At 46.5% G+C, this 20,375-nt stretch overlaps 1 protein-coding gene across 1 annotated transcript; it reads right to left on the reverse strand.

The window, feature by feature from the left end:
* Window positions 1-113: 113 nt before the first annotated feature.
* SLC7A1 (solute carrier family 7 member 1) lies at window positions 114-18,914 on the reverse strand (the record flags this gene model as incomplete). Its single annotated transcript, XM_080690295.1, has 11 exons — window positions 114-217; window positions 1,615-1,723; window positions 2,190-2,356; window positions 2,802-3,019; window positions 4,810-4,912; window positions 8,367-8,506; window positions 9,618-9,840; window positions 10,424-10,545; window positions 13,807-13,981; window positions 16,122-16,280; window positions 18,545-18,914. 11 exons carry the CDS (start codon window positions 18,912-18,914, stop codon window positions 114-116), a joined length of 1,890 nt encoding a protein of 629 aa, XP_080546421.1.
* Window positions 18,915-20,375: the final 1,461 nt, after the last annotated feature.

Genomic DNA, 20,375 nt, shown 5'->3' on the forward strand with positions numbered 1-20,375 from the left:
CCTTGAGCGGCATCAGGGATGTCACGAAAGTGGGTGGAGAGAGTAAGGTGCTTCTCAGTCCCCTGTGGACATCCCTCAGGGCTGCTGCCACCTCTGGCAGGCGGGGCTGCAGGTCACTTGCACCGGTCCAAATTGCTGTCAGGAGTCCTTGCCTGGCCAGTGGCCAGGGACGCCTCCTCGCTGTGCCACAGCCCGTATCCGAAGTATATGGCAAAGCCTGTGGGCCAAGAGCAGAGGAGAGGTGAGCACAGTGGGCAGGGTACCCAAGTGACCTTTGGACCAACAATGGCTCTTCAAATGAGGTCAGCCGAGGTCACTGCCTGGCTTCCACTGTGGCAAAGCTACTGCGCCCATCTGGACGCTCACACTGTGCCTTTCATGAACAGCGAGATGGGGGGCCAGCCTTTAAGTTTGACCCCCACTGCTCCCTACCAAAGCAGGCTTGCCAGCGGCCAGTAGAGGTCCTCAGCTTTCAACATGGACAGTCCTGCTAGCCCCGTTTTTCTACATAAGTGACCATCTGACTACAGAAGATATTCCATACTGAGAAACTTAGGAGTCCAGCATCTGAGACTCTGCAGGTCTGTAGTTGGGCTTCTGACCACCCCCCACGGACCATCAGCAGCTGGCCACAGGGCCACCTTGTGCAGTTGACACAGGAGCGGAGGCCTAACGGCAACTGGGAGCTAAGGCAATGAGCTCACACTCAGAATGCAGGGACTCCTACAAGACGGTGGGAAGAAGTACCTGAGGCCTCCACCAAGGGCCACAGTGAGTCTGTCTAGTTAGACACAGGCCAGACCTTTGGAGGATGAGGCCCTTCCTCTGGGGCTGACAGGTAAGTATCCTGGAGGAAAAAATGCCCCGAAGAACAGGAGGCACCACTGCCTCTGGGCCCAGGGTTAAGCATGTCAGAAAGGACAGTCCATGGGCAAGGGCAAGGTCAGTTCCCTGGGCACCAGCACAAGGACTTCGGACACCGAGAGGAAGGATCAGGGGCAGGGGCCCAGAGGGGGTGGGGCCTGGCTAGCCCTGGAGAGTGCTCAGCAGTTCCCAGGCAGCCATCCTTCAAACTGGGCTGTGCCCCCACCTGACTGCACCCAGCCCGGTTATCTCAGATCGGAACAAGAGCGCTAATGCCCTGGTGACACCTTCCCCGGGGCTCCAAAGTGCTGTCCATTTACAAGGAAAACACTATCATAAGCAGAAGAGACAGGGGACTCTGGGGACAGCCAACCCGGCCACGGCCTCCAGCCCACACAGGCCAGGCGCTGGCCAGGCCCTCTCAACAGGGCTCAGAGCCTCGTGCTTAACATCTAGCTCCTGGCACAGGCGATAGACTATTAAAGTGAAAAGTATCTGGAAGGAAGGGGAGGACCCCCAACCTTCATGAGGCTCAATACTGTTTTAGAGAAAACTGCTGACAACATGTGTTTTCCTTGTGCTATGAAATCTGGGACGAGGGAGGCTTTACATTAACCATCCAGCAGCGAGGATAAAAAAAAAAAAAAGAGCAGTCTGCAGGGCTGGAAGGGCAGGGGGAAGCCCCAGGAAGAGGGAAGAGGAGGGGACAGTAAATGCGCTGGCTGCAGTGAGACCCACCACCTGACTTACCTATGAGCATCCACACTGCAAAGCGGACCCAGGTGCCCTGGTCCAGCTGCACCATGAGATAGATGTTCACAAAGATGCTCAGGACAGGAAGAACCGGCAAGAAGGGCACCTGCAGAGACACGAGTGTCATCAGATGACAGAGGCCAACACAGGTCCCACATCCCGAATCCACACACATCAGGCAAATCCAAATAGGTGGGAGTTTGGCTCCAAGTTACTAGCTGCCATAGTGAGCTCTGTTCTCATTTTCCTCTTTTATTCTCTGGATAAAGGATGAGAAGAGGGATTTCCACTCCAAAAGTCAAACTATTTAGGTTTGTATAACATAAAAAATGCTGGCCTTTGTCAACTTCAGGCTTGGAAATGGCGAGCCTGCACTCTACCAGGCCGCTTACAAGAAACCCAGTGGACAAGATGCACCCACCACCTGAGAGACAGGAGAGGGGGTTCTCCTCCCTCCCTAGGGCCCTGCTCTACATTCCCCAGGGCTGGCTGCTAAGAGCCGTCCTTTGGAGCACACAGGCCTACAGGAGCCACAAGAGCTCAGAGCCACAGCAGGGGGGCCAGGTGCTCACCTTGAATGAGAGCTTGGTCTTACTCTCCGGCTGCCTCCAGATGATGCCCGTGACCACTGCACAGAGGAGGATGGATCCGGTGACCATGAAGATAGCCCACAGCTCTCCTCTGCCCAGAGCCTCCTGTCCGAGCACGGCCACGATGCACAAGGTGACGATGAGGACAGCTGAGAGGAGCCAAGAGAGAGAGAGGGAAGCCACTCAACCCCTTGCCAACTTCTCACAGGTAGCTCTTCCCACAACCTTCCAGAGGGAGGCTATTTTTGTGGCATCAACTACAAGGAGAAGTCAGGTGTGGTGGCTCATGCCTGTAATCTCAGTACTTGGGAGACTGAGACAAGAAGATCAGAGGTTCAAGGCCAGCCTCAGCTATTTAGCAAGACTTCATTTCAAATAAAATAAAATGGGGCTGGAGTTGTAAGTCAGAAGTAGAACACCTAGGTTAAATCCCCAGTACCACAAAAACAAACAAAACACCCACAATTAGGACAAACTAATATTACCATCTGGTAGCCAAACAGATATTCATCTCTAGTAACTCCCCACTCCTCAACCAGGCAATGACAACAAGGGAGACCATAAGGTCCTTACAGAGAAGAAGCATGCTCTTACCTATGAAGCTGGATGAAATGTTCACAATTAGCCCAGACAATTTGGAAGGCTCCATGTTTTTGGGAGACAGTATGGCTCTCAAGGAAAACTTCTCTGCTTCTGGTAAAAAGCCTGTCTGGGAATCACTGGTGCTCACCAGCTCATTCTGGTCTACCTGATCTAGCTCATCGGTAGTTCTGGCCATCTGGTATACCAGGTTGGGTTGTTCTGGCTGATACCTGGAAAGAAATAGAAATGCATGGTGCGTGACCATTGTAATCTGCTTTCATTAAGCAAAAGATGTGCCAATTGAAGTTAGCAAGGCTTCAAAAGAAAACTGCCCAAGACCTGAGGCATAATATGGGAAGCAGCCAGTCGGCATGGTGCATTCTTGGGCAATGCAGACACAGGAGAAGGCACCTGAGTCTTTCCTCCTCCTTCTGAACAACACCCTCCCTTGATGTGTCTGGTTTTTTTGGAGGGGAGGAGAACATGACCTCCACTACAAATCGGCTCAAGACTTTCTCTTGCTGTGAAGTAGCAGTGGCCCTTGGATGCTAATGTTTTTAGGCCATTTCCCACAAAACCATGGTCATAGAGAGCTAAAAGTAAGGATAGAAATAGAAAGTACTAACACTAGGATTCAATTTGGCGAAGGGAGCCAGAGAATCATGCCTGCAGGCTGATGGATTTGAGAAATTCTGTTTGTGTGACCTAATTGGATCCATTTATTCTAAACCTCCAAGTGCTTTGGAGTAAATAACTCTATGGAGCTGGGTGAAGGACGGCGCCAGAGGCATGATTTCCAAGACATAAGCTACCTGCAAGCAAAGCATCTGTTTTAAATGAGGTTCCTTATCTTCCTGCCCAAAATGAACAGAGAGAAAATTTCTTCCACCAGCCTCCAAAAACACAGTGCTTTTTGAATCATTTTACATATAATCAGTTCTAAGAGCGAGCAAAAAGATAGTTAACCATTTTCATACTGATTCACTTGTATAACCCAACTCAGTCAATGAAGAGAGTAGGGAACCTATGAGAATATTCTAGTGTTAAGCCCTTGGGAAGGAAGAAAATGTAGGATCTGCCAAAGAGTTGTGACTGATTCTGCAAAGCCACTACTAAAGTTTGGCCAGGTTTTATGTAAGTTAGATGCTGAGTACATTAGAAACGGGGCCAATTGTCTTGCAAGTATAAACACCTGAAAAGAAATAAGGCTCTGGATGGGTATGGTAGCATACAACTGTAATACCAGTACTTGGGAGACAGACACAAGAGGATCGCAGATTTGAGGCCAGTCTAGTGCCAGGGTGGTCTATCTAGCTCGGAGGTAGAATATCCCTGGGTTTAGTCTCAGTACGGAAGGAAGGCAGGCAGACTAGATGGCTCTTATGGAGTGACCAATAAGAGTCTCCATGACCACATGTTCTCATATCGTCTTGGGCCACACATGAAGCAAAGAGACCTGCCTCCCTGTGGGTAGAGGAAAACAGGAGGCACAGATATGCTTTGGGAGGGGTTCTGGGGTAGGTGTGAGTGCCAAGCCTGGGCTCAGGAGCTGCTTGACCATGACTATCTTCAAGATGAAGACAGCCAAAACTTACTTGCCCACCTATACCACGCAAAGAGCTTGGTGTTCCCTGTGATAGCATACCCAGGCTTTGGCACATCACACTGAGCTGACTGCCACAGGCCTGGAGTTCTCTCAATGCCTCCAAGGCCTGCCCCAGTCTCCCCTGTCCCAAGAACTTGAACCAGTGGCAGTCATTACCCTAAATCTCCCAAAACTCTGATCTCGGGGTATAGACCCAAGAGCAAAGCTGAGAACCTATCCTCCTAACATCGAGCCAGAAAAAGAAGGGCAAGTAGCAGAGGCAGGCGAGTGAAGCTCACCCCTACTCTTTGCAAGGACAGCTCCCAACCAGGAGCTGTCAAGCACCATGCCCCACCCTTTCCTTGGTAGCCAAAAACTGCACCATATAAACCATTCATTAGAACTACCACATGCATCCGCATTGACCATACATACCGTAAGACTAACACACAGGCAGCCACCAAAGAGTAAGCCAGGAGCGTGCCAATGGACATGAGGTCCACCAAGTCCTTCAGGTCAAAGAGGAAGGCCATCACAGCTGGGGAGGAGACAGATATCAGAATCCATGGAGGCCCTATACACCCCAAGGGCCAGAACCATCCCCACCCATGGTCCAGGAAACACGAGGGGTGGTGCTCTGACTCCCAGCCCCATGCCCAGCCTTTCCACAGAAAACATTGCTTGTGACAAATTCAGGATTAAAACCCACACACAGTCCTCAACAGAAGGGAATAATAATTGATATTTGTATAATGGGTACTTTCATCCTTTAATCCTCACAGCTTTTCAAGCCATTCCTAAGGTACAGGTAGAGAAATGGAAGTCACACAGGATTAAGATTAATCTAAGGTTACACAGCAGATAAAGAGAAGAGTCAGGATCTAAACTAGGTTCCTGCAACTCCAAGTCCAATGTGTCTTCCTCCACACTATGCTGATTAGACAGTCATGTCAACCCATCTGTCCATCCATCTGTCATCTGTTGGTCCACCCATCCTCCTACCTATCAGTCATTCATCCATCCACTATCATCTACCCATCAATCACCCAACTTTTTTTTGGGGGGGGATTTACTCATCCAACTTTTTTTTTTTTTTTTTTTTTTTGTAGTACTGGGGATGGAACCCAGAGGCATTGAATCTCTGAGCTATACCCCCAGCCCTAGTTTTAATCTTTTTTAAAAAAGTTTTTGAAACAGGGTCTCACTGAGTTGTGAAGGGCCTCACTAAGTAGCTGAGGCTGTCCATGAACTGCAATTCTCAGGTCTCGGCCTCCCGAATGCTGAGATTAAAAGCATGCACCACCACACCCAGCTCCCCATCCAACTATTGACCCATTAATCATCCATCCACCCATCTACCGATCATCAACCCATCAACCATCCATCCATCTACTTATTTTCCACCCCCATTCATCTATTCATCTCCATCCAGCACTTACTTAAGAGTGTGCAAGCACTAGGTTCTAGGTATGTGTTATTGGACAGGGAAGGCCACAGCCCTAGCTTCCTGGAAAGTATCCTCCCCCATGATGCATGCATCAGCAGACAATGGGACTGGGGAGGCAGGGGAGGGTAAATTTCACCCTCTGGGAGGACTTAGGGGCTCCTAACCCAGACAGGTGAGGAGAAAAAGCAGAGTTCTTCATCATGTATAAATCATTTCACATGTAAGAAATTTAAAGAGTTGTTCTCAAATGACAACAGCCTCCTCACCATATCTCCCTGCCTTAAAAAAAATTAACCATTCATGCTTAGGCTGGGGATGTAGTTCAGTGGTATAGTGCTTGCCTAGCACGCAAAAGACCCAAGGTTTGATTGCCAGCACTGCAAAACAAAACAAAAATTTTAAAAAATTGATAATGAATTACTTTTTGATATTTATGAAAGCGTTTATTTGTGTCAATGTATACGTCAAATTTCCCACCTAAAAAATAATTTGGCAGAGGTCAGGGATGGTGGTGTATGCCTGTAGTCAATCCCAGCACTTTGGAGGCTAAGACAGGAGGAACACAGGTTCAAAGTCAGCCTCAGCAACTTAGTGAGACCTTATTTCCAAATAAAAAGTAAAATAAGGCTGGGGATGCAGCTTGGAGATAGAATGTCACACGGTTAAACCCCAGCACCCCTCCCCACTACACACATAATTATTTGGTAGGAAAATCTACTGAGTCATTTTCAAATCACCTGCTATCAATACAAGTTGAAACATAAACACAAAAACATTACTTTTCACCAATATCTCTGAAGCCCCACTAGATCACTGCATGCCAAACAAATTTAAATTGAGGATAAATAATAGGATTAAATAACGACTAACGTTCTCTAGATAATTAGAACAGTATCCAACTGTGCATGCCACAAATGCCTCCACATTCCTACTCATGGAGAAACCCCAGACAAATTTCTTCCATGTGAGGTGATTTCAGAAAAACTAAATACTTATCACTCCTGCCAAGTGAACAGAAAGAGAAAATTCTTGGCCTGGTGAATGGCATGTGCTTTAAAGTCACTTGAGAGATTATATTTGATCTCTCTTTATTGGCACAGGAAGGAAATTAGAGGGCTAGTCTTTAATGTGACCATGACCATGTTACATGGAAACACTAAAATAATTTACTATTTCCAATTCATTAATCCCTTAAATACTGAGTCATATTCTCAATCTGATGACTATGATCACTTGTAGGAGTGTAAAAATACACAAAGACCTTTTTAAATAACTTTTAAATTTCTTGTACAAAAATGTATTAATCCATAAAACTAAGCATGCTTTGCTGGGGCATAAATACTAATAAAACTTGCTAACTCAGAGGTACAATTTCTGATTGGTATTGTGTATCTTAACTTATCAAAACAAAAAACAACAATATTAAAAAACTGCTCAGACCCTGGGAAGAGCCTGGCTGCCGCTGGCATAAGCACCTGCCAGGGCTCAGGAACCAGCTCTGCCTTTTTTGGGTGTGGGTCCTCCATTTGCCTCCCTATGTCTCCAGGTCCACATGTGTACACTGGAATGGTACCTGCCTCTCGGCTCTAACAAAAGGAGAAAACATATAAAACCCTTTGCATGCAGAGGTGTTCATACTCTTCCTTTGGGAGTCCCCTTCCCTCCACTGCGGAGGCGGGTGTCCTGGGAACACAGTACAGGTAAGAGAACTTCTTATTTTACTGATTCCTCTCAGGGCTGAACCTGAGTCGCTAAGAGAAATCTCTGAGCCTGCCACTGTTCATAAAATTAAGGGCAAATGACTTCATTAGCAGCACACTCAGCATCCCCTGGGGATTGGTGGCACTTTTTAGAAAACACTGACCATCAGGGATACTGGTTTTCTGAAAAATCCATGAAATAAAAATCCATGGACATTGGATTTCCAGGAAATAACCAAAAGTTGCACTTGGTTTGTGTCGTGCAAGATGTCAGCCTGCCAAAGTCCACTCAGGAAAATGTTCACTGATAGGAAAATGGAAGGCTTTCAAGGATGCTGTGTGTTCTAAACTATAATGGAGAAGGAAACAAGAGTTAAACCGAGAATCTCACTATACCCTCTGTAACACTGGCCTCTCTGACTTGTCAAAGGAGCAAATTATCTTTCAAAGAACCAGATTCCAAGTACAAAAACTGAGTTTAAAAGGCTACTTAAAATCTCTCACGAACCAGTACAATTCAGAATGTCTCTAGAGAATTGTAACTCAATTGTTAAATACTAGCACACAAGTGTCGGGCGTGGTGGTGCACACTTGTAATCCCAGTACTTGGGAGGTTGAGACAGAAGGATCAAGGGTTTGCAGACACTACTTACTGAGGTCCTCTGTAACTTGGTGAGACCATTTTAAAATAAAGAATAAAAAATAGGGCTGAAGGAATAGCTCAGAGGTAGAATGCCCCTGGGTTTCATCCCTAGTTCTGAAAAGAACAACAACAACAAAAAAATCCCCAAAAAACAAAAAAAAATAAAAAAAACCTAGCACATGAACTGAGTTACATTACTTACCAGCAATGGCACCTGAGGTTAGCGTGGCAATTATGGGTGTTTTGGTCCTATCATTGATTCTGGCCAAAAATTTAAAGAGCAGTCCATCTTCAGCCATTGCGTAGATGACTCGTGGCATGGGGAACATGGAACCTAGAAGGCTGGGTAGGGGAACAGCGGATGCATGAGTGGAATGCTTCCCTGGAACAAAGGTGCCAGCCATATGCAACTGTGCACAGTTCACCACCGAGGAGAGAGAGGGAGTCAGGGTTTCTCTCCAAGAACTGGCTCTTCTCCAAACTCCAAGCCACATGCCTAACAGATGTGGCACTTAATATATCAAGCCCCCCAAAAGCATACATTGTAAGTGTGGACTAAGGTAAAGAATGGGGAACATCTAATGAAAACAAGCGTGCATCCAGGCGTAATCATACAGAAGGGAAATGTTGTATTTATTCCTAAAATGATTTCTAACTAAATCAGACAAAATATAAGCTGCATTCATGAGGATTTCTCTGTAGCCAATCGATATGTAGCAAATGGCTTCTGTTTGCGCAGGCTAGCACTAAACAGCTGCGGCAAAATGTTTCTCATCATGAGGCACTTACTTCCAGGCAAGCTAAGGGCCAAGATATGGTGTTCAAAGAGAGGCCTGATGAAAATCAGGGTCAAAGTTAGGAACTATGTATTAGTCCCTTGCCCAACAGACCATGTTTAAAAGTTGGCCTCAGGTTCTTCACAATGAAAATATAGTAATAGCTCCTTATATCCAGTTTTACCTTCTGGGATTTCAGTCACCCACGGTGAAGCACGTTCCAAAAACATTTCATAGATAATTCCAGAATTAAACAATTAATAATTTTAAAATAATTTTCATTTTAGTATATTGTTACAATTGATATTCTTTATTATTGTTGTTAATCTCTGAACCTAAAATGCAAATTAAACTTAATCACAGGTATACATGTGTTTGTGTTGGGAGAAACAGCCTCCATACAGGGTTGGGAACTACCAGTGGTTTTAGGCATCCATGGGGGCCCTGGAGCTTATCTCCCCATGGATAAGAGGGACGACTGTACCATAACACAAACAACTCTTGAGATGATTAACAGCAAGAAATGGTAGGGGAAAAACACACAATCTGGACTGAGGGCCCGTCTGAGTTCCAGGGAAAAGACACATTAGACACATTAGTGGCTAACCCGGGCCATGCTCTCCCACACCAGCCTCCCTCCTCCCTCCTCCAGTGGGCCGTGACCTGGAGCCCCTCACCTGGTAGAGAGCGCACAGAGGGAGCCCACAGCCACCGCGTACTTGGCTCCCTCCCAGTGCACGTGCTTGAAGGCGTCGGGCAGAGGGCTATTCGCGTCCAGGCAGAAGTAGGGCATCATAAGTGTAAGGCTGGCAGACACCCCAAAGTAGGCGACGAAGCAAATCAGGAGAGATGCAACAATGCCCACGGGGATGGCCTTCTGGGGGTTCTTGACTTCTTCACCTAGAAGCAGAAAGACTCAGCCCAAGAGGCACCACTCCACCGGTGCAACCCCTCGGCCTTCCGTGCCAGGAGCAACACCAAGAACAACCAGCGGCAGTACTCGGGGCCTCTGAGCTGCCTGTCAGAGAGGAGGCCTCTGTGACACACACCAGATGGCCCATGCCCTGGAGGGCATCCTCCAGCTCTATGCCGAGGTTCAACTGATCGGGAGACCGGTTTCCTTTGGCTGAGAAAATCTGGGAGGCTCAAGGGTGCCCTGTCTTTTCAGTCCCCCAGAGTGACAGATCCCTAGTGGCCTCCTCTCTCCCAGATGATGCAGATATGATATCAGGCCACAACTATGCTGCCACCATGCCCCTCACAGCATGCCCCTTGGGCTGGGCTACGCTCACACTTCAATTTCCTGGCAGGCACTGCCACGCGGGGAAGTGATAAAGGGGTGAGGACATTAACAGGAAGCTTCAAATCTGTGCTCTGCTCATGTGTTAAAAGCAGCAGCTGGAAAGTGCCAGCAGGAAGAGAAGTATCAGAAGTCCCGCCCGATTGATGGGGCGAGGGGGCCCGGGAACCAGAGGGAGGGTACCTGTGGTAGCAATGCAGTCAAAGCCCACAAAGGCGTAGAAGCAGGTCGCTGCTCCGGACAGGACACCAGAGAACCCAAAGGGCATGAATCCACCTGTGCCATATTTCCATTCTTTTGTGTTACTAGGAAAGAGAAAAAGAGCCAAAGATCACACACATGCTGCTGGTTTAAGGAACAAAGCTCATCTCTGGAAGAGAAAATGGCAGACAGCCGTCCCCCAAAACCCTGTCCTTGTGCCAGGCCCAAGGGCTTTAAGACCCTCAGGCCAGCATCCAACTCCTTGTACGCACGCCTGTTTTCAGGGTCCAGAGCCCTCAGGATGGCGCATGCCATAAATCCTTCCAGAAGCACTCTACCTCAAGTAGCCCTAACCTAATTTTATTTATTATTTGGAAATAGGGTCTAAGATGTGGAGGGCCTCAAGTTCCTAAGGCTGGCTTCAAACCTACGATCCTCCTGCCTCAGCCTCTCAAGTTCTGTGATTACAAACATACACCACCATGCCTGGCCCAGATGATATATGTGTGTGTGTGTGTGTGTGTGTGTGTGTGTGTGTGTGTGTGTGTGTGTATATATATATATATATATATATATATATATATATATATATATATGTATATATATATATTACTAATGACTTTGGTAGGGAGAGGTGGAGACATGAGGCACAGGGTCCAACCAGAAACAGGGAACAGACTCTAGGCACTGTGGCTTGTCCTGCACTCCTCCAGGACCCTCAGAGAAGGACAGGAGCCACCAACCAGCTGCAATGCTAGTCCCAGGTCCCTACAACTTACGAGGAACTAAGTCTCAAGCAGATATTCCTAGAGAAATAAGGTTTAAGAAGGGAGAATTGTGTTCACTAACCACAATACTCATGAAGGGCTCCTATACACAAGTCCTGTGCGGCTAAAGCGGCCATGAATAAAAACATGAGGGTCACCCTTGAAGGTTTACTTTAAACCATGGGAGGCAGGAGGACTGGGAACAAGTTAGAACAACATTCAAGGAAGAGGAAAACGCAGGTATCTGCACCATCATTAAGTCCCAGAGAGCCAGGCAAATCACAGGTTTAAGGTCAGCCTCAGCAAGACCCTTGGTGACTTAGTGAGGCCCTGTTTCTAAAGAAAAAATAAAAAGGGCTGGGGGCATAAGAAAACTCCTGGGTTCATTCCCCAGTACCACCACTGATAGCAAAAGAAATGTCAACCCCAGAGAAAGGCAGGAAGATAAACAACAGAAAAGCATGCACTCTTGGAGAAGAGAAGAAGATAGCTCTGGGTGACTCTCTAATGGAGGAGATTAAGGAAAAAGCATCTTACTGGCCCCTTAAAACAGTGACAAGGAACATCACACACCCCCCCCCAAATTAAGGAATGGGGGGCAAGTTAGCTCCTGGGACCATGAGCAACATGATCCAATTCCTGGTGACTGACACCCACTGCACCTGCTCCTCCCAACCCCACCTGACATTAGTAAGAACAAGGCCCCAGAAAAAAGAGTGATGCTTACAGATTTGAATGAAATGAAAGAGCCAGCTGTTCTGTAGACCTGTGTGACGACTCCACCTCTGAAACTGGCTGGTCCCTCAGTGCCCCCAGAAACGTATTGTCCTAGATCTGCAGCAGGAACTGAAGGGTGTCTCCCTGTGACCACGAGGCAGCAAGGCCATCATCAGGGCAGAGATTACAGGAGGAAAGTAAATCCCATGGGTTGGCACGGCCTCTTTTTTTTTTATACTAAGGATTTAATCTAGGGGCATTCTACCTCCAAGCCACATCCTAGCCCTTTTCGTTTTGAAATAAGGTCTTGCTAAGTTGCTGAGGGTCTAGCTAAACTGCTGAGGCTGACCTTAAATATCCAATCCTCCTGTCTAATGGAAATAATATAATTAAACCTCAACCAGCAACTAGGAAGAGGAGTCATTGGTATTTCATTCGTGACTTACAAACAGCAGCCAGTAAAAAGATGTTCTAAGTTTTCAAAGTCTACTATGGTCCTATAAAGCATATTTAGAACTGGCTTTACTCTACTTTGAATTAAAGGGCACCAATAAACTTGGAATTATTAAGACTGTAGTACGCTTGGAAATGATCTATTAAACATCTTCATTTCTCTATAGGAAAAGGCAGGCCTGTTTTAATCTGAGCTGATGATCACGTCACAGTGGCACTTGTGAAGTTTCGTGCATCTAGTTCCACCTTTCCTTCCTTACATTCTAGTGGTGGCATAGCCCTGCCTGCTCATTGATCAGAGCCCCGCAGGAAGTGTCTAGACTCCTTAGCTAAAGACCATCTTGGTGTGAGTGAATGTGGAGACTACCAGTGTAGGACCACTTTTTTCTGCCTCCCTTGCAGCTAGCATGGTCCCCTGCTGGATTCCTGCAGAAGGAATGCACAGAGAGGGACATATATCTTCCATGTCTGTCCTCAGAAGCCCTGGGCACTCTCCCCTATATTCTGTTCCCCTCTGAAAAAGCTAGGTGTGCTTATGCCCACAACCCAGCACTGACCAGGCAAAAGCAGAGCAAGACATTATCAGGGATGTTAGTACAGGATGGAAGATGTCTGGGTCCCTGAGCTGGCCAGCTACTGCAGGACAGTGGCTCCCTACCAGACCTGATGCACCACTATAAAGCCACTGCATCTCAGGAGGGTCCCCAAAGCTTAGTAGTTTTAACCTTAATGAAACTAGAATCACAGAAAAATCTCCATCCTGGTACACTAATATTCACCTAAAAATCTGATAAGACCAAAAAGTACATCATAATTGCCTATTTCTATTCCCCTATTAATGGAGCTTGTTAGAGAAGGCTCTCTGGTAGCATGAGAAGCCCAGGGTAGGAAGCCGGTCTGCTGCCCTTCAGAGATATTTGAGTGTTAAGACCCAAACCAAATGTGGAAGACAGATGCCCTGGGGTTCGTCCTCCCTTTGCATTATTACTATCATAGGAAGGCACTTTAAAATAAAGTGGAGTGGTATCACCAAGGAACCACAGAGAAAATCTTTTGAATCAAAAACTCAAGAGGTTGGTCATGTAACCAAATAAGAAAAGCGATTACTTAAGGAGCCTAACAGCCTGGAACTACATACGACCTGGAGTCAGAATGATGGTTTTACTTTCTCAGAGACTCTCCTTGTTCAGTCATGTGCTACCCAGGGGAATCAACCTTCACAAAATCTCCAAACACACAAAATAGCTATGTCAGCCACCTTAGCTGCTCTGCTGTGAAAATCAAAGCAAATTAAAGCAACTTAAACACAAATAATAAATATTTTCTTAAAGGCACATATTATCCTAGACAATTATACCCCCAAACATGTGTGTATGGTGTTAAAGATGGAGAACTATCACATCCCAAGAGATAGAAGTAGCAACTCACTTGTTCTGAGAGAAATTTATGGATGAATTCAAGAAATCCTCCTCGGTGAGCTGCCAGTTTTTAATGGATCCCTTCACAAATCCTGACACAATTATGAAGCAGAGGACCAGAACGTTGATACAAGTGAATATTTTGTTGACCATGGCGGACTCTTTCACACCAACAGTTAAGAGTCCTGAAAAAGGCACAGACAGAAAGCTCTTAGTGTATTAACCATGCAGTGAGAGGCTAGGGACAGGAACAAGAAGGTAAGGGGCAAAGAGCCCCAAAGGCACTGAATTCTCAAAGACCTCTGGGAGCCTCTCTGGAAATGGAGCTGAATTAACTACCTGTCCACGGACATAAGTCTAAATAATCCAAATCCATGAGATGCGTCCCCCAGCTACCCCAGTGGGTCTTTCAGATCCCCTGGGAATTGAGGACACCACCCATGGGAGCCCACGGGGCTGCAGAGACATGGAACACGACAGTCAACCCCCATGGAGAGCGAGCCCCTCGCAGAGGACAGAAGAGCCTCAACTGGCACACTGAGTCACAGTGTGAAGGAATACCTTCTTAAGAAGGATTTTTGTTTTCTTCAATGAGATTTTTTGCCCAGTTTCTTGATAAGAATGAGACTTTTTTCAGATGAGATTATTCAAATTTACTTTGGGCTGTTAGTCATGTTGGCAGTAACAACTTATTTGAGGCTTTGGAACCATGAACACATATGGTTCCTCGTTGGATTTGGTGCATATAAAATAATGTCTAAGCTAGATCAGCTCTAGCTTGTAAACTCACATTTTAAAACAAACAAAAAGTGGTACAATGGCACAGGAACCTCACAACAGCTCATACTACAGGGCCACCTTAGGGTGATTGTCATTGGAGGAATTCATGATAACAAAGTTTAGATCTCAGGTGTCCCCAAAAGCCCCATGTGCTAGTGGCTTGCTCACCAGGTGGCGCTGTTGGGAGGTTCGGAGCCTTTATGAGGTGGGGCCTAGTGGAAGGTCCTTACCTGGCAAACTGATCATGAACTGATACCTCTAAAACTGTGAGCTAAATTGCTAAAATGAACCTTTGCTCTTTATAAGATGATTATGTCAGGTATATGTTATAGTGATGGAAATCTCACTAACATACATGGCTAGTACCTGTAATGGGCAGGAAAAGGGGCCAGATAAAAGTCAACCACCATTATGATTTGAGACTATTACCCTGCCATGAACAACTTTCATTCATTTTGAAATAAAAGCTGTGGTACATATTAGATTGAATTCTGAAATATGAATGTTAGAAGAAAATTAAGTAATTAATCATGGGTTGGAGGAGATGTCATCACACTCCAATATAATTTTTCTTTAGGTTCCCTCCCTCTCGTGTTTATGAAATTGGAAATCTTACTATAATAGCACACTTATTTTCTGATACATGTTTCTGCCAGCTAGACCAGAAATACTGCTGAGACTGCCCATGTAAACTTACTTCAAATTACAGTGTGTACAGTGAGGCATGTTGTTTTTAAAACAAGTTCAAAATCTTTTAGCCTCAGATGAGAATTTATCTGTATCTTAGCTTCATGAAGAAAAACTCCCATCCCAGTGGCAGAGAAATGAAAATAAATCACTAACACATAGCATCCATCAGCTCTGTTTAGTATCTGGAATTTTAAGATTCTGAAAGTACAACTTATTTAGCAGGAGGATGTTTGGTGGTGGTTAGGTATAAAACCACTCTATGAGGCTTTAAACACCCAGGCACACATTAGTGTTCCAGACAGAGCTCATTCCGCCCCATTTTCCTGGCATAAAAATGACCACTTTCCTCTCCAAATGGTCATCCACTGAGTCAAAGGGATGTCTATTCCTAAGTCACTTGTACAAAGAACCTTTAGTGCTAATAAAATCTCACTCCATGAATGGTTGTACTAGACACTCAAGATTTACTTTTAATTAAATGGCACATGACTGGACCTACTTAACAGGTCCATTCTGTGTGACTATGTAAGAAGCCATTAGGATAGGGATGAATGAACATAGATGTCTACATTACAAAACAAATAAAAGAAATGGAAGGAAGGCTAAGGAACAGAAGGAAGAGGGGTGGAGATGTGTCTCAATGGTAGAGTTTTGGCCTAGCATGCAAAAGGCCCCGAGTTTGATCTCCAGCAAAGAAGAGAAGGAAAAAGGGAGACAGGAGGAGAAAGAGAAAGCAAAGGAAAAGAAGACATTATATCCTCCTTCCCATCATCATCAACCAAACTTAACAGGAGCCTGTAATGGAACCTTTACCCATTGATCCAACCCAAACACCTTGTCAAGGTGTGACTTTACCTGTTAAGACGAGAATTATAATCACAGCAAATATATCGGGGTTTTCGGCCAGCACCCCGGGGGCATTCAAGGCCATATATTTCTTGGAGAACTCCCCGATGGGTCTGCCTATCAGCTCATCAAAGGTCGCACTCCAGGCTCTTGCTACGCTTGAGGTACCTGCCACAAAACACACGGCAGGAATTGAAGGGGGAACGTCAAGCTCACTCGTACCTCAACGTTGGCAGCATCCATGCAGGTCCATGAGCGGTGTGCAGAAACCCTGCTGAGCAGCCAGACCACAGCAAGTGCCGAGCCAGAAGGGCCAACTCGTGTGTGGAGGGGAAGCCAAAGTGTGAGAAGGCTCCCAGTGCCCGGAGAGAAGCGCATTCTGTCTCCACCCCAAATACACACCTACACTGTGTGTTTCGGATTTACAATAGTTCAGCTTCGGCTTTCTCAACTTTAAGATGGTTTGAAAGCGAAAGCAACATGCATCTGGCAAAAACCACGTTTGAATTTGGATCTTTCCTGGGGCTAGCAATATTCAGTCTGCTCCTCTGTCTTGAGGCTGGGGAGCAGCAGCACAGCTCCCAGTCAGCCCTATGACCAGACAAAAGAGAGACAGCAGCAGAGAGCGCTGCCAGGCCGGGGCCAGTGGCTCGCTTGCATCTAGTGGTATAGAGCTTCTCTAAGTTGAGAAGCAGTCGTATATATATACGTTTTAAATACACAGTGTATGTTTTCATACACATACAATGGGATAAAATTTTTACAAAACAATAGTTACCCTTTCCACCTGAAATACACTCTGAAAACATGTGTTCAATTCCAGATATTAGATTTCATTAAAATAGCAAGTTCAGGTGACCACTCAAGAAGTTGCTTTTACACTGTATCCCTGGGGTGCAGGAGATAGTCTGCCTTAGGCACTGCTTAGAAAGCGCCCTTCTCAGAAACCCAGGAAGCAGGATGATGCCCCCTGACCCCAAGAAGTCCCCTCTAAGGCAACCCAGGGGGGGCTGACCCAAATCATCTCAGAGTTAAGGCAGCCACTCATCCCAGAGCAGGTGTCAGTCACTCTGGGTCTGAACCTGAGCTCAAGCAGCCTGAGCCAGAGGCCACAGCATCCCTGCAGCACAGGACCAGACGACACTCCACTACTTCATCTCCATGTACCCTAGCCTCAGGCACAAGGAGCACAAATAGAGGCTGCACCCAGGGCCAGCGACAGCTGCCCACTCGCTCCCCGTTCATTGGAGTCACTGTTTTTCCTATGGTGTCTGTTAGGAAATGGCACTCAAATTCCAGAGACTGCATCTGGGATCTTCCTGTGCTCGCAGAGGGCCTCATCCGTGACGATGCACAGAATTATGCACAGAATTTTTCCAGTGATCCACACAGGAACCCCATTTCATCATCTGGTCTCATGCTAAGTATTTTTCCAACAATTCAAAAATGTAAACACATCTCCTCATTCCAAACAAGAACCTAGTATGAATTCTGCCCATGAAGGTCACAGCAAATGAAAAATATGGGTCTCTATCTCCCCTGTACCCCAAAGTGGCCAGTTCTCTGCAGAAAGGCTCCCAAACACCACCCTGCTGGATGCCAGGAGTTATCCTGGCCTTTCTTCCCAGCCCACCCCTTTTTTCAAATTAAAACTAAAATAACAAAATGCTGGAAAAACTACTCTTCCCCAGAAGCTCAGGCTAAGAATAAATTTCCATAATTCATGCAGGGGCCTTACACAGGCAAACAGCACTCTGCAAAGACTCTTATTCGTTGGGCTAGAAGCAGAAAACACTTCATGCTCAGTGTTTTTGTTTTATGCCCAGGTAAATCCTCTGAAAAAATAACAGTCCATTTAAAATAGCTATATTCCCACTGAAAGAGTTCAGTGTGCAGAGCTATTTGTGGTTACAAGTTTTGATGTTGCACTGAAAAAAAAGGAAAGAAAACCATTATGAATTTTATTTTAGAACTCAAAAGAGTCAGCTGTTAGCTCACAGCAGATAGTGTAGCTACTAGAGAGAGGGAAGGTGCCCCTGAGTGAGCCCGAGCCTCCCACAGGACCAGAGGATCCCCACAGGCAGCACACAGGACCAGGCATGGGTCGCCGTGGGAACAAGCTGCATGGTCTCACAGGCCTTTTGGACAGTATTAAAGAAAGTTTGCAAAAAACAAAAACAAAACAAAAATAAATGAAATGTTTGTCTGTAATTCTACTCTTGTGAAGTAAACATCTGCATCTGGCTTAAGTTATTTTTTAATTAATTTGAAATATTCTATTAACTCTACATCTGAGTATTCAGGAATGTGCCTCTTGCCAGCCTGGCGTCGTCTCTGCAGAGAAGCCAGCTGGCTTTGTGGGCTGGGAACTGAGGAGTCCCCCTGTCCTTTGCTGCAGGGCAGAGCCCAGGCAGGCTGGGGCTGGGACCTACCAATGATATAGGAGAGAATGAGGTTCCAGCCAGTGATGAAGGCCCAGAGTTCCCCCACGGTCACGTAGCTATAGAGATAGGCGGAGCCGGTCTTGGGGACTCGAGCACCAAACTCGCCGTAGCACAGACCCGCCAGCACAGAGGCCAGGGCAGCAATCAGGAAGGAGATGACGATGGCAGGGCCAGCATCCTCACGGGCCACCGCTCCGGCCAGGACGTAGACACCGGCACCCAGTGTGCTGCCCACCCCGAGGGCCACCAGGTCAAAGGTGTTCAGGCAGCGTGCTAGCCGGCTCTCCTCCCGGCTGCAGTCCACCACCTTCCGCCGCAACATCTGGTGACCGAGACCCAGAAGGACTTTGCACCCCATCGTGCTGTTCGAGTCTGTCAAGAAAGAAAAGGAGCAAAGATTTCATCACTGTCATGAGCTTCACCCATTAACCTCACCCTAGTGTGTTACCCAAGGTCCTTTATCATCATTTACTATTAAAATGTTTTGACTCCTAGAATTCTACTGCGAGTTGTTATAAAGACTTCCCAGTCTTAAGGCTGTCCAGCACTTACAGATGTACCCCAGAAATACACTGGCCACCTTCACTCCGAGGTCTCTGAGCTTTCACATTTATTTCAGTTCTTAACTGACAACCCTTTATGGGCAGAACTTATGGGAAACACAGAACTAATGACATTGTTCCTATTCACTAAATAGCTGAGAGGCTGGCTGTGAACCTGTGATCCTAAGGGAGAGCTTTTCGTAACTGCTCCAGGAAGCACTTTCACGTAGCCAGTGTCCGCACACATGCAAGCTGAGTACTTATGGACAGAGGGCACATGTTCACACACTGGCTCATGTCACCCACTGTTCCATACAGAACATGCCTCCCGTGAGGCCTGAGGACTGGAAACACATCCTAGAGCTGTGACCCCAAGGCAGTTTCCTTGTGATGTCCAGGCCCACCCCGCTGCCAATGATGCCTTGGCAGGGTGAGCCAGCGGCACCTTGGAAGTGGATCCCCCTCCCCGCTCACCAGGGGTGGGCTCTGCAGTGACCTCCTCAAACAACACAGCTCCGAGAGGCAGGGCAGAGTAACTGCTTCTAGACCCCTGCAGAACAAGAACTAGGGCTAGCGACCAAGGTCAACATCAAGAGCTTGAAGCCGTACTATGTGATATGCTAAGAAGGGGACTTTCCTCAAAACCCAGGACCACAGTGGAATGACAGAAAGACCAGCAACATGAGGGTCATCTGTCCAAGCCAGGCATGGTGGCACAGGCTTATAATCCCAGTACCTGGGAAGCCAAGACAGAAGGGTCGCAGAGGCCTACCTCAGTTACTGAATGAGGCCCTCTGCCTCAACTTAGTGAGACCCTTTTTCAAAATAAAGAATAAAAATATAGAGCTGGGGGTGTGGCTCAGAGAATGCCCCTGTGTTCAATCCCCAGTTACACACACACACACACACACACACACACACACTCCACAAAACCTGTCCAGTGATTCTCAAAACTGTCTAGTTCACCAAAAAACAAGGGAAGTCCAAGATTCTGTTACCCTACAGAGATGGGACAACTAAATGCCAGATAGAAAATCCTGATTGGGATCCTAGAATGAAAAAAGGAACTACAGGGGAAAACTAAGTAAATCTGAACAAGGTGCAGACTTTATCAACGTCGGTTCATGAGCTGTGACTGACGTACCACACCATGTATGACACACGTTAATCATGGGGAAACTATCTTTATGGTGTTTCTGTGAATCTAGGGCTCGTCTCAAATACGTTTAGCTAAACCACCACACAGAGATGTACAGAGACAAGCTTGCTTCTTGATA

Source organism: Muscardinus avellanarius, assembly GCF_963383645.1.
Source record: "Muscardinus avellanarius genome assembly, chromosome: 2".
Taxonomy (NCBI): domain Eukaryota; kingdom Metazoa; phylum Chordata; class Mammalia; order Rodentia; family Gliridae; genus Muscardinus; species Muscardinus avellanarius.